This window comes from Anticarsia gemmatalis, chromosome 2 (genome assembly GCF_050436995.1).
Source record: "Anticarsia gemmatalis isolate Benzon Research Colony breed Stoneville strain chromosome 2, ilAntGemm2 primary, whole genome shotgun sequence".
NCBI lineage: Eukaryota > Metazoa > Arthropoda > Insecta > Lepidoptera > Erebidae > Anticarsia > Anticarsia gemmatalis.
The window spans coordinates 2,914,539-2,928,463 of NC_134746.1; the positions used below are offsets into that span (position 1 = coordinate 2,914,539).

Consider the following 13,925-nt stretch of genomic DNA (forward strand, 5'->3'; position numbering starts at 1 on the left):
AGCTAAATAAAACCTGTAATTTATCAATAAACTTTAATTAAAATAAAAAAGGAATTTATACAACATTTCATCTTAATTTGTAACCAATACAAATGAAATCAGGCGAGTGTCATGATCCATGTCTAGGGGCACTATTGTGACAACTATTTGTGCGTTTATCCTTCTAGTATAAAATAGAGGTAGACGTTATTAAGTGAATTAACCACTATTCAACATACATCTACTCTGCGACTATAAATACAATTGAGTACACACTATGCAATGAGTCATTCAGTCTAAGTTAACAAAACGCTGTATATATAATATTAAGAAAAGCATTTGAAAGTAATATTACGAAACTACAGTTTATTAAAAGCTCCTGGCTTTACCTACAATATGAGAAATGCTATCATCGATGTGAAAAAATAAATAGATCTATGCGTTTTGTAGTTTCGTAATATTTCTTGTAGCGTACGGGGTTGAGCCTTCCTGTCGATCAGATAATACGCGAAGATATTTACAAAAGTAGTAGATATGTTACACGCGCGCGTATCATGAAGACATTATATGGTGTCCTATCTCTTTTACTCTCATAGTTTACGCATTATTCTTACTCTTACTGACATTGCCTGCACATTTGTTTAATGAAAAGACATAGAAGACTCGTTTGTGACACCTTCACTTTGTAACAATGTATCGAGTTTGTGACGAATTACAAATATAATAAAAATTGGCTAGATTCGTTCGTAAAGCCTTAAATATCATTGAATAATTTCGGAGAAGTTTAATAAAACTGTAGCAACTGGCCACGTATCGGCAAGTTTGTTATATAAAATATATTAATACAGCTACAGACCCTCTCATTAAGTAATTACATTCATACGAAGATTGCACTCTTATCATTTGTCGTTGACCAACATCACCATACTTTTCACGCTTCTTATAAAATTATAAAAACTGTGTTAGTTTATACACAGTACACATTGATCTATGAAACATTAATAATAAACATAAGTAATTCAATATTTTGCTATTTAAATGCATTTTGTTTCATTATTTTCAATGTGTACTATGTAATGATAACACTCATAGATCGAACCAAATAAATTGTCTTTTAGCATTCATATTTCCAATAGTTATCACTTCTCCTTAATTTTTAACTAAACACATACACTGTTTTGTCTGACTAAATACACATACATACGTGATTAAATATCATTTCTAGATCATTGCAAGCGTGGATAACATACTACAAGTAAATGAAAAGCTTGATTTAAACAGAGGCACTATGTATTGTCTTTACAGTCTATTTCTTACATCACTCTTAGACAAGTTTTGTTTATGCTTATAATTTGTCAGATATATAATAATCCTGCATTGCTCCTAGGTTGCATGGTGTTTAACACTTATTTAGTGTATTTTTCGCCTACGTAAGATCACCTCACGTAATAATAAATCCTCTTCGAAGGGACGCAATTTCGTAGCTAATATATTATTGCGATGTTTTAAAACGAAGCAATGTTCCATTTTACATTGCAGGGGTGACAATGAGGCAAGGTTTTCTTTAGGGCTTGGCTGCAAAATTTGTCCATAGTTGATGCAATTACTAGTAAATTACATTTGTCTGTATGTATGTGTACAAGTCGGAGTGTAAGTCATGCAGTGTGGTTAGACGCCGCGGTTGGGCAGCGGCTTGACCTTGTAGATGCGCACGAGCCAGTGCTCGGTGGTGTAGGCCTCCTCCAGCACGTCCAGGTTGAAGTCCTTGTTGCCGATCTCCGCGCCGCGCACGCGGTCGTAGCCCGGCGGACGACCTGCGTGATACAAGCAATGTTTATAATAATAGCATCAATCACTACATACAATATCTATAAGGAAGTGCCTAGTGATAATATTGAATTTTGAAACCAACAAGTAGTGCAAAGAACATTATCATCAGAATGTGAATCATACGAAAGTATTATTCAAAATTTGATATTACGATTTTATTTTGAGACTGAAAATTTTTGAAGAAAGCTTAATTAAAAATCTCTCTTTTTGACTTTAACTAACTGCATAACACGGGTCTTTATCTCTAGCTACGAAATGAATTTTGTCGAAAAGATGATACCATTTTCTGAGATACTTTTCAAAATATTGATATAAACTCATGAAACTCAAGAATGTATAGTTGCATGTACCTCCTTCGGTGTACACAAGTCCGAACTTGTAGTAGCTCATCTTGTACATGAGACAGTTGAGCAGCGTGCCGGAGCCGTCGCTGTCGACGCGGAACTCTCCGGACGGCGTGTAGTAGTCCGCCTCGCGGATGTGCGCGCCGCGCTCCGTGCTGCCGCCGATGCGGACCATCCACAGGAACTTGTTGATGTCTGCACCACACAACATTACATTGCAAATTTAATGATTATCATTTCAAAAATCGAGAAAAAAGTGTTTTGAATCTAATTTAGTATTTAAAACGACGTTGTTGTAAGAAAAATGCAGATAAAGTATAGGGAAAAAAAACTACATTATTTGTTAATAATAAACGTTTGGATATCGTCAACACATGGATTAATCATATGCCAAATAAATAATTAAAAAGCTAGATCCATACTAATATTATAAATGCGAAAGTAACTCTGTCTGTCTGCCTGTCTGCTACTTAATCACGCCTAAACTACTGAACCAATTTGCATGAAATTTTGTATGGAGATATTTTGATACTCGAGAAAGGACATAGGCTACTTTTTACCCCGGGAAAATGACGCATTTCCCGGGAAAATTCAGGTTGCAAACGAAGTCGCGAATATTCTATATTATAATGACACTGAATTAACAATATTCCGTTGTCATGGCAACTGTTTCAATGGCGGATATGCCTTAGCGCGATTTCGTTATATTAAGAGATATAAATAATTTTGAGAATATTTTTCGTGAAAAAAAAGCATATTTTATATCATCACGCTACGACCAATAGGAGCAGAGTAACAGTAAAAAGTGTTACAAAAACGTGGAAAATTCTGACCCATTCTCTCTTATGTGACACAAGCGAAGTTGCGCGGGTCAGCTAGTATTTAATAATCTCTTGACTGGACTACTGCTCTCAATGCGATATGGACCAACAAACAATAGGTGTATACCTATTGCTTGTTGATATATCTGAACGACCGAAGCACCACACGAACAGGAAAAGCACCTATTTCACATAAAACACTCACCATCAGACGAATATCCAACAAGTCCTCCAAATATGACGAGAACATAATCCACATCGAGCTCCCTCATGATCTCATACGCCTTGTCCTCAGTGGAGGCCATGGCCTGTCCCACGCGGGATATGTGCGTGTTGTTCCACGTGTTGTTGTCCACTATCACTGTTCGGTTCGCCATCGCTGTTATCTGGTACCCGTAGTCCCACCATGACATCACTTTTGAATCCTGTACAAATTAAGTTATTATAGCTTAGCCGACGGGTCTGAGCATCCACTACTCAATTAAGCTGTCAAGATTTCAAAATCAAAGTAAAAATTTAAGGAAAACCTCTTTCTTGCCTAAGTTCTTTAAAGCAGATTTTGAAGGGATGCTAAGTTATCTATCCAAGTTTCCACATTAGGTAAGCATGGTCTATTCGAGGCCTAGCTCGCCACTCATTCCACCAGTCTTTTCTCAACAGTGACTCATTAATCAGATGAAAAAATACCAACAATTATCGTATTTGATCAGTAATCTTGAGATAAAATAATGAAGTTCTTTGTGGTGTGTATACCTCAGGCGTGTTCATCTTGAGCCAGGTGTAGGCCTCGCGGAAGTCGTCGAAGATGATGCGCGCTCCGTCGTGCGCGCGCGCGCTCAGCACGATGGAGGGCGACGAGTAGGCCTCCGACGTCACCCACGTGCAGTGGAACACGTACGACATCAGCAGGCAGCCCAGCACGCACACGAACAGCGCGCCCACCTACACACACACACACACACACACATTACTTATTATAGTGATTGTACAAGTTCTTTTAAATGTTGGGACACTCGTGGCTAACTATAAAACATTAGTCTAAATATACATTAGGTTTGTGACCTTACTTCTAAAGCGGAAGCAAGTTCATTAACTTTAACATTTACTCATAAAAATGACAATAATGAGTTGAAATAAATAAACGATTTAACGAAATCTGAAAACAAAAATTGTGAAAAGAAAAGTGACTACAAACAACTACTTTTTGGTGTAATTAGATCTCTATGATTCTAGCGTGTACTAACGTACATGGATGTATACGTATACGTTGACTAAGGCATGAAACATACCGACATAGACAACAGAAATTCAACCATCATTTAAAATATAAATACTTCAAAATTCTTACCTCAGATCTGAACACCAAATTATTTTCATGTTTCTTCTTCTTCTCGTGCTTCTCTACTTTCGGTTCAATATCTTTCACATGCAAGCTGAGCAGGCTTGACGCGGCGACTCCCGACACGATGCACATGACCGGCGCAAGGACCAGCATGAGACGGACCATCACACCCTGGAGATGAACACAAGGTTAAGGCATGTTGGTAGTGGTAGGGATGTAAGGGGGGCTGTGTGTGACGTCAGCGATCAAAGTGTAAAGGTCATTGCACGGAGACGACGGAGTTGTCTCTACGACGCTACGACGTGCTACAGCTTCTGTTGTCATCATGTGTTTGGTATTGTGTGTAATTGTGTTTATGATTAGATTATTCAACGAATATTAGAATCTCCAAAAATTTTTTTTGATTGACATTAATTTGTCAATGAAATGTAAAAAAAAAATATTAAGTCCTAAAAGTTAGTTATCTATTTTCTTTAACTTGTATGAATGTAAGACATTAAGTTCTTTCGTTACGCGACAACATCGCTCTCTTTGCATAATGGAGTTTTTTTTATCTTTCCCACTTATTAAAGTTATTTTCTACAACCCACCTGGATACTAACTACTATAGATAGTATGTATTAATGAGGGATTAACCTAAACTGGAACATATCACGAAAATATGACTAATTTCTAAATGCATGTAACGTACCGCAAAGTAAATGCTGAGTACTCCATACAGAATGATGAATATGTTAGCGTCGGTGAGCTTGCTGAAGCAGAAGTACAGTCCAGCGGGGAACAAGAACACCAGGACCTGCAGGTCGAAGTAGAACGACGACCATGATGTCGGCTGATGCTCCGATACAGACGCTGTAAAGTAAATCAAGTTTAGTAGTATGCATAGACAGATAAAAGAAGCTGAATGTTGCTAGTTCTTAAAACTTCAAATGCTTAGGCCATCTAGCGATATTAATCATTTGAAATTAAAAACACAAGGTACTATTTTTAAAAAAACATGTTAAGACCGAAAATGCATTTTTATATTACTTACCAATAATAGGAATGTGGTTCTTGGCATATGAGGGGTCGAGCAGAGAGTAGAACCTGCCGGTCCATGGTGAGATTTTACCTGTTAACAAATACAGCATATAGATTAGTCAGATTAAAAGAATAATATTTCTAAAACTCAAAAATGTAAGAAAATTCTTTTAGTTCATTTGATTACACTGAAATCTGCTTTGACTGTTTTATAAAAATTCGTTGTATATTAAAAGCACATACATACTATTTGCAAGTAAACCAGTCTAACCACCAATACCTGTAGTGCAACTAGTGCCGAAACGTCAAGAAAATTCACGGCAAACTTATCCTTAACCGCGTTAACCTCTATATGACATTAGTTATTTTGTATGTTTACTTACCGGTGAGCGTAAGTACGACGGCGGCAGTGCCGAGGGTGGCGAGCAGCGTGGTGAGCAGCGCCTTGAACAGCAGCTCGAAGTTGGCGCCCGATAGGTGCGCGCGCAGGTACTGCGTGAACGCGTACAGCTGACACAGACCGAACGTGCCGAACGCCTGCGCACACACAAACATTACACGTACTTTATTATACGAAGGGGTTAACAAATCAAGCTTTTTTGTGATAAGATGAAAGGGAAAATGGTGAGATTTTGTGAAGACCACCAGCGCTATGTTGAAAGCATTTTGTTTCTCGTTTGTAGCCACACCAACATGGATATTAAAAAACGATGGTTAATGCTTTAATAATCTGAATAGGCCAATGAGTCTCTGGGTAAATTGCTTGACTCAAATATGTGCGTTAACAAAAATAGGGGATGAGTTTATTGCAGAATACCGGGTCACATACTCAACATTTGTTAAAATCCCACAGCGTATTGTCTTACTCGAAATTTGAAACCAAAACTTTGAGTTCTTCAGGCACTTCTGCCACTTTGACCAGAGTACAAGTCGTAGTAATACACGTTTTAGTTAATACATCAACTACTTTTTTAAATACTCACAAGCATATGTTCGGAGCTCTGCACGGGCTGGAAGCCAACGAAGGAGATCTGCATGGACAGTATAGTGCCGACGCAGTACAGCGTGCTGTATGCGACGTACACGCGCGCCGAGAACCGGCCCAGCAGCATGAGCGCGAGCACGTGGAGGGGGATCAGGTTGATTAGGAACACGTAGCCACCCCATGATGACACCTGGGAAAAGAAAATGTTTTAAAATAATGTTGATACTGGCATAAGTAGTTAAAACTGCAATTATGACAAAATTGGTTTGATTAGCCATAGTGTAGATAGGCAGAAATAAAAAAAACGGACACATTTACTACATTTCTAGCGCCCCGCCTGACATCCCCTGGGTGAAAAAGAAATTTCCCACAAAACCATAACAAATGGTTTTGTGGGAAATTTCTTTAGGTTTTTACGTACTACTCATAAAATATAGATGAAAACCGCACGAAAATAACTTTATCAGATTTTGAGTTTATAGCGAACATACAGACAGACCTTATTATATAATATGTAGTGATAATGTAGTATTGGTTAAAGTTAGGACATGACGTTATTTATAGAAATACGCAACTGTATGGTACATAAACGTTAACAAGCGGAACTGGTGGGCGTATTCATATAATTTAAGACTATTTTTGTACGACAGAGCAAAAACCAAGTAGTTCAAAGTGAACTATTGGTGTGAAGCTGTCGTCTGAATGATCTGTGATTGTCATAAAGATTAATACACAATGATATATGCGAATAAATCGAATTATTTATGACAATCAGGAAAAAGGTGCCCACCATTTGTTCCCCTATGAACAAATATTGGTATTAACATTTTCTTTTACTCTGGATCTACGGTTATATCTTATATATAAGAATTAATCGCCAAATATTTTGATAAGCACAAAACTCAAGAAAAGCTCAACCAATTCGACTTATTGTTTTTGTAAAATTGTCTTTAAGATACGGGAAAAGTTGGTATGGAGTGAAAAAAAAACAAAAGGCAAGGAAGATTCGTGAGCGGAGTTGCGCGTGTCTGCTAGTTGTTGTTAAATAAATAAAGGTGTATAAAGGCCACTGAATTAGTGCCCCATTTAGAAGTTTCTTGGAGTTCATAACAGTGTGGATTTGTTATTATTTGAACAGTTGTAGTATAATAAGGTAATGATATGATTGAATAATTGGTGGCCATTTTAAAACGCGTACTCTACTGTCATAATGTTTACAGTATAGCGTTTCGTCATAATTACGTATAATATGAGTATACTTGTGTAACTGTTTACTCACTTATTTATTTGTTATGGATATGAAATGAAGATACGTTCACTTTTAGTGACTTATCGAAGTTATTTATTTTAATAAGATTTTTTTTGCATATTCTTTCTTAACTTTCTAATGGTTTGTAAATACTTTGATTGTGGGTATTGGAATTGTATGTCAGTCAGCGCATATTTGTCAATAGCCATCGACATTGTGGCTTACTAACCAGGCATCTCGGCGCTATGCTTTTTAGCATTTGGCCATTATTTAGGAGAGCTATAGACTGTCGAAGGTGACACGAAATAGTGAAGAGATAGATTCTTATGATGTTATTTATAACTAGCTGACCCGCGCAACTTCGCTTGCGTCACATAAGAGAATCATAATTTTCCCCGTTTTTGTAACATTTTTCACTGGTACTCTGCTCCTATTGGTCGTAGCGTGATGATATATAGCCTATATCCTTCCTCGATAAATGGGCTATCTAACACTGAAAGAATTTTTCAAATCGGACCAGTAGTTCCCGAGATTAGCGCGTTCAAACAAACAAACAAACAAACAATCAAACAAACAAACTCTTCAGCTTTATAATATTAGTATAGATAGAATATTTTAAAGAGTAACTCACCATGTAAAAGTAAGCGAGCGCAGTCATAGTAGCCCAGAGGATAGTGCCGGTGTTGACGGCCTTGATCCAGAAGTAGTAGGTGAGCAGCATGCAGAAGATGGCGATGCCCTCGTTGTCGTAGCTGCCGGCCACCGAGCGGCTGATGTAGCCCGGCACTATCGCGATCATGCACGCCGCCACTAGACCCGCGCCTTCGTCCTACGACACAAAATAAATACCAGTTTAAAACCTGTCTAATAGTGTTTTTATGCAGTCTAAAAATAACTTTGGTTTGTTATTTTGATAGTTCTTCAAAGGAAAGTATGTTTAAGTTAGAGTAGCTTGATTTTTTTGGAATTAAATGGGATATTTGAACATTTTGAGTCATAAAAGAGGAGCTCCTTTTTCGTCACTTACAACTGACGCAAAGCGTGACTTACTTTGAAAGCGGAAAAATATTGTATGTGGCACAAGTTTAATAAATTCCCTTCCAGATATAGTGCTCTTTACCTTAAGCTCCTTAGTGAGTAGGTAAGTGACGATGGTGGTGAGTGAGGAGAAGAACGGTGCGAGGAACACGCACACATTCCTGATGTCAATGGTGATGTTCAGGAACTGCATTATGTTGTACAACGTGGCTGATGTCACCATCAACCCGGGGTAGATGGTACCTGTCGAAAAAAGAATATGATTGTAGTAAAAATTCTAGATATTTTTGTGTCATTATCAACACTGCATAGTATAAAACGAAGTCGATTTCTACTGTCTGTCCCTAACGAACGGTTTTTAATGTGTTTTTCAATAGATAAAGTGATTCAAGAGGAAAGTTTTTTGAAAAGTAACTGTCAAACCGAAGTTGGGCGGGTCTCTAGTAAATTATAAGGTAAATTGTGTTTAAAATGTGTCAGTAGCATATACGAAAGCGTAACTAATTATCGTGTAATATTCTTTAACACATCCCTAGTAGTAATAGTAACTGTCTTCAGACTGCTTTTTTATGTAAAAGAGAATTCTCGAATATTAAATGATTCCGATATTATGGAGGCCACTGAACACTGTGTTTGTACAAGACAAGGTACAAATGTAAGAAATACAGTGTGTGCAACTGTTTAAATAGAAATAGTATAAGTGCATTTTGTATATTCTGAGCAAATTCGAAATGCTACAGTACTAATATTAAAAACATACAGTGTTTCAAAAACTAGCACAGGACATTTTAGCCACTTATGCACTAGCAGTTAACCGCGTGAACTGTTGGCCGCGCGGTTACAGTTTAATATGCAACCGCCGCCGCGCCGTGGTGGTTAAGTGGTGGTCCGCTAATACGTAAGGAAGCTTAAGTATAAAGGTTTTGATATATTATGTTTCAAGTCATTCAAAAATAAATATGAATGGTTTATTAATTTGTTGTATCCATAAAACAAATACAATTGATATAATTAATTATACTTTATTCTCATGATTCATATAAACATTCTTTCAAAGTTTGTTAATCTAAATATAGATTAGCTGTAAATACACCTGTGTTTATAACAACAATGGAATGTGATTGAACAGTTACCAACTGTGTAAACAGAAAATGCAATTATTTTGTAATACACACAAGAAATGACTAATTTTAGTCACAATGTCTCATCACTCTTGTTTTCATGAAAACAAAGGGGGTTGTTTGATTGTGTGGCTTTATTGCTAATAGCTAATGAAGGTATCTGGAATATGCCTAGGTCTAGATTCTTAGTTCAGCCTATTGTTGTACACTTGAACTTGTTATAGATCAGGGGTTCCCAACCTTTTCTTAGTCCGGGACCACTTTTATATTATTCTTGTTAGCAGGGATCTCTATGAAAGTATATTAAAAAAAAGTGTAATAATCATTATCAAAATTTTCTATTTTCAAATCATTTGTGGTTGGGAGCCACTGGTTGAGAACCACTGTTATAGATAGATAGGTAGTGCAAAACACATTTCATTTCAAATCTCAGTGTGACTAGAATAGTATTGTAGCAGGACACTTTGTATTTTCTAGGTATAGAAATTATTTTCTACTAAACAGAATGACAGCATTTTTGGTAAGTTTTTTGTTGTAAATCATTTTAAAGTGTCAGTGCTACAGGGATATATCATTTCCTCAGTTTTGAACAAAATATAATTATGAAAAACTGCTTTATACAAGTGAAAAAAAAAACTATGGGATTACCCTGATGTAATTTAGCTGAGGATTAATACAGGCCAGAAAAAGGTTTTGCCGATAGAAATGCCTTTACATACTAAAGATATTTTACAAAGTAATACAAGTGTACTAACTTAGAATATATTTACATACAAAAATATAAATTGTTATTTGGAGCACTGCCAATGAGTACTACAGAGGAAAATAAATAACAATACCCATGAATTCTGATAACAAAACACCCTATTTATATTCTTATATATAAAAACATTAACCCACTACAATCACACTAGATACTACATCTCAATATGAGAATCAGGGCTAGCCTAGGCCTCCAACTGAGTTAGAATGCATATTTTTCTACTAGTATTTAAGTTTTAATTAAGTTAATTACATTGTTATTGTTTATATACTGTAATGAATGACTCAAGTTAGCTCATACATAACTTCTAAATTGAGTTAAAATTCGGTCAATGCAAAAATGCTCTTTTAAAAGTTGATTTCACCTCTACTGGATAAGTAGCAGTAAGCTTACAGTATGAAGACCTAAAGACATCATAAAACATTTTTATCTTTTATTTCAAGTTCTATAGGGATACAACCAATCTGGCAACTAGATACAGATACATTTACCTTATCCTCTAATTCCAAAGTCAAATTCAATTAAAAATAAAACTGTTCACGAACTTACCACCAATAATACGTCCCAAAGGATACCATGCTCTATCATCGAACCAGTTGTGGAAGTTATAGAAGCCTTCCTCTGTGAGGTATCTTGTTGTTCTGTAGTTGAAGTACGGATCAAACTCGTGGATCACACTCTCAAAACGGAGCACGGAGAACAGGCGAGTTGCAAAAGCTGTGGAACAAGAGATAAGATTGTTCACAATTTTATATGTTACACCTTCCATATGTCAAGTATTTTACCAAATTCTGCACTTATTGAGAAATGTTCATCAACTCTGTTTAATGAGTATTATAGAGTATAAGACCTCTGACTGCAAATTCCCAGTGTGTGTTATTTTTCTGTTACAAAGTTGTGTTGCAAAAGTTAAGTCCTAAGACTTAATTTGAATTATATTATGGTTAAATGTAAACTGGGTTGTGGACTATAAGAATTATAAGTGAACAACAGGTATTGTCACCAACCATGTTTATTCAAGCTAACTTAATTATCCAGCCAGTCTTACATCTAAATAATATTTATAAAGATAATCATGTCTGTTTCAGTGCAATGTTTACATAGCAAACATGTATAATAAAATGCACTTTAAGTCGACTAAATAAACGAAATGTATTGATAAGATAATGAATTACAGAAGCATTTATTCCGCCCTCAATTTTTTCAAGTGCATGTGATTTATTGACCGGCGGCATTTCGGTTAACGCGATGTTTTTACTGATCAAAAATATCTGACGCTGTCCTCTGTACTTCTACATGATTGATACTACAATATTGCTTTCACGTAATTGGTCTACCGGTTTGTTTTCGTGGAGTAGGCACATTTCAACGCCATTGCTTATCGCTATAGGACCACGTAAGTCAAAACAAGAATCGATCAAATTGTTAAAGTTCCGATAAGCGCTGTTTAATATTGCTCCTGAATAATCGTAAATATCATATGGCTCATAGAAATACTCACATAATATCGCTGCCATTGATAAAACAGCCAATTTTATAAATGTTAGTTGTTTGTCTGACGAGAGCTGCGGGAGCCTCGACTTGGCTTGTACCTCCACCGTCATTTTGGATTTGAATGCTCCCTCGGTTTACAATATTTTACATAAATAAAACTTATATTTATTCAGCTTGTTCAATAAAAATAAATTTCACCGGCAACCTATCGCCTTTCGTTTTTCGGCGACGCGAATTGACAGATCTCGAGCGGCGTGGCATAAATTGTTGCCATGTCCTTCACTGTGTTGAACATAAATGTCAAAACATTTCAGTATAGAAAATAAGTATTTTACCTATATATGTATGTATAATTAGATTAATAATAATGTTCCACTTAGTTATTTGTTATAATATTAATATATGTATAATAATTGTATATTTATGGATGTAAAAACCTTATGGACCTGGTCTGAAAATAAAGCTTTATTATTATTATTATTATTATTATTAATCTTGGTCCTACCTTGGCTTTAGTAGCTATTGAAACTGTTTTAATTATTTTCGTGATTTAGAGTGAATAAAATAATAAAAGTTATCTGAAAATATCACCACTCTAATATGCTATTAAATTATTTTTACTAGGTACCAAAGTGTGCAATCCTGAGAATTCTTACCTACGTATTCCTTGCTATGAAAATAAAAATTTAGTATAATTAATTAAGATTAAAATAAAACACTACTGCTCAATATAAGTCCTATTTAAATAAATATTTATTATATATCTACCATTTAAAAAAGTAAATAATAATCTAATTGGACAACTTGCTAACCAATTTTAGTAAGTTGGTCCATTAACTAGTATCATTAGCATGAATTATGCTGTGTCTCTGTTGCACTTGCAGCTGAAGGTATCATTTCGTTATCTTAGCTTTAGATATGTCAAACTTGCTATTTATGAAACAGATGTCATTTCGTTTCCATTTAACTACAGTCAGTCATCACATCAAATCCCTCTCTCTACATTTCATACATAAATATTAATACTATTGTGTTCTGTGTCTAGTTTTGTCTTCCTCCTTAATACATACATAAAATAAAATTATTAGTTTGTACCATTCGCGAGTGACAGTGATAAACATTTCGTTTCCAATACGATTTCAGTTCATCGTTATCTCATTACCGTGAGAACAAATCTGGCCATAGTCCGGTAGCACCGATGACTAACAACTCGGAAGGAAGACCAACTCGGATATGAACGGTTCGACAAATTAGTAGTGGTGTGAAAATTGTTTGGTGTGTTATTTTTATGTGATGTCTGACGGAGATCCATCTCTCGAAGAGGATGTGCCTTTACCGCTTCTCGAAAAACCCGAGGAAAATGTGTTCACGCCGAAGATAACGACTCCTATTTACACGGGAGGTGTTAAGTTGCACCACAAGAAGTCCGACGCAGGGGAGACTGAATCCTTTTTATCCGACGCTCAAAGAAATGACCTCGCGTTCCAACAGCTTTTTGGAGATGGAGGCAGTAGAGAAACCTTCCACGAGGTATTTTTTTTTTAATTGTTGGCTGTTGTTGTGGTTGTTATGCTGCCTCAATGGTATTTTTTGCAAGATGAAGATACAATTCTTAATTAGTAGGTACTAATGAGTGGGTTTTGAAATTCTAAATCTTTGCTACTAACTAATCTAGTACTTGTCTGTAATTATTCTTCCTATCTGGGAATACCTCTTTAAATGTTAAAATGAGTCATCTTTCATTATTCTGTATTTATAAGTTTCTCAGATTATTGAACAATATTATAGTAATACCCGCTTACAGGAAACAAGAAAAGTGCAGCATCTTAGGCCAAAATGCATGTCTAATTATTCTAAGAGATTATTTTATAAATAATGTTTTAGGAGATCAGATCATGATTTTCAAGACCAGGCGGATTAAGATATATAAAAATAAGAA

At 35.8% G+C, this 13,925-nt stretch overlaps 2 protein-coding genes across 6 annotated transcripts in view; one reads left to right on the forward strand and one right to left on the reverse strand.

Moving 5' to 3' along the window:
- Positions 1–19: 19 nt before the first annotated feature.
- On the reverse strand, positions 20–12,246 carry Stt3A (catalytic subunit 3A of the oligosaccharyltransferase complex). The gene is made up of 13 exons (XM_076124348.1): positions 11,994–12,246; positions 11,042–11,209; positions 8,691–8,851; positions 8,202–8,399; positions 6,320–6,511; positions 5,720–5,873; positions 5,350–5,427; positions 5,008–5,168; positions 4,323–4,487; positions 3,728–3,916; positions 3,180–3,399; positions 2,160–2,348; positions 20–1,793 (listed from the first exon to the last, which is right to left on the reverse strand). Exons 1-13 carry the CDS (start codon positions 12,094–12,096, stop codon positions 1,648–1,650), a joined length of 2,124 nt encoding a protein of 707 aa, XP_075980463.1. The 5' UTR covers positions 12,097–12,246; the 3' UTR covers positions 20–1,647.
- Positions 12,247–12,944: 698 nt separating this feature from the next.
- LOC142979461 (anoctamin-1-like) overlaps positions 12,945–13,925 on the forward strand; it is a 37,519-nt gene continuing 36,538 nt past the window's right edge. For 4 of the 5 annotated variants that reach the window (XM_076124372.1, XM_076124380.1, XM_076124390.1 and 1 more), the window contains exon 1: positions 12,945–13,516. In XM_076124372.1, the coding sequence (XP_075980487.1) occupies positions 13,280–13,516 (237 nt within the window). In that variant the 5' untranslated portion in view covers positions 12,945–13,279. The remainder of the gene's footprint in view (positions 13,517–13,925) is intronic. The other variant, XM_076124422.1, reaches the window with a different exon arrangement.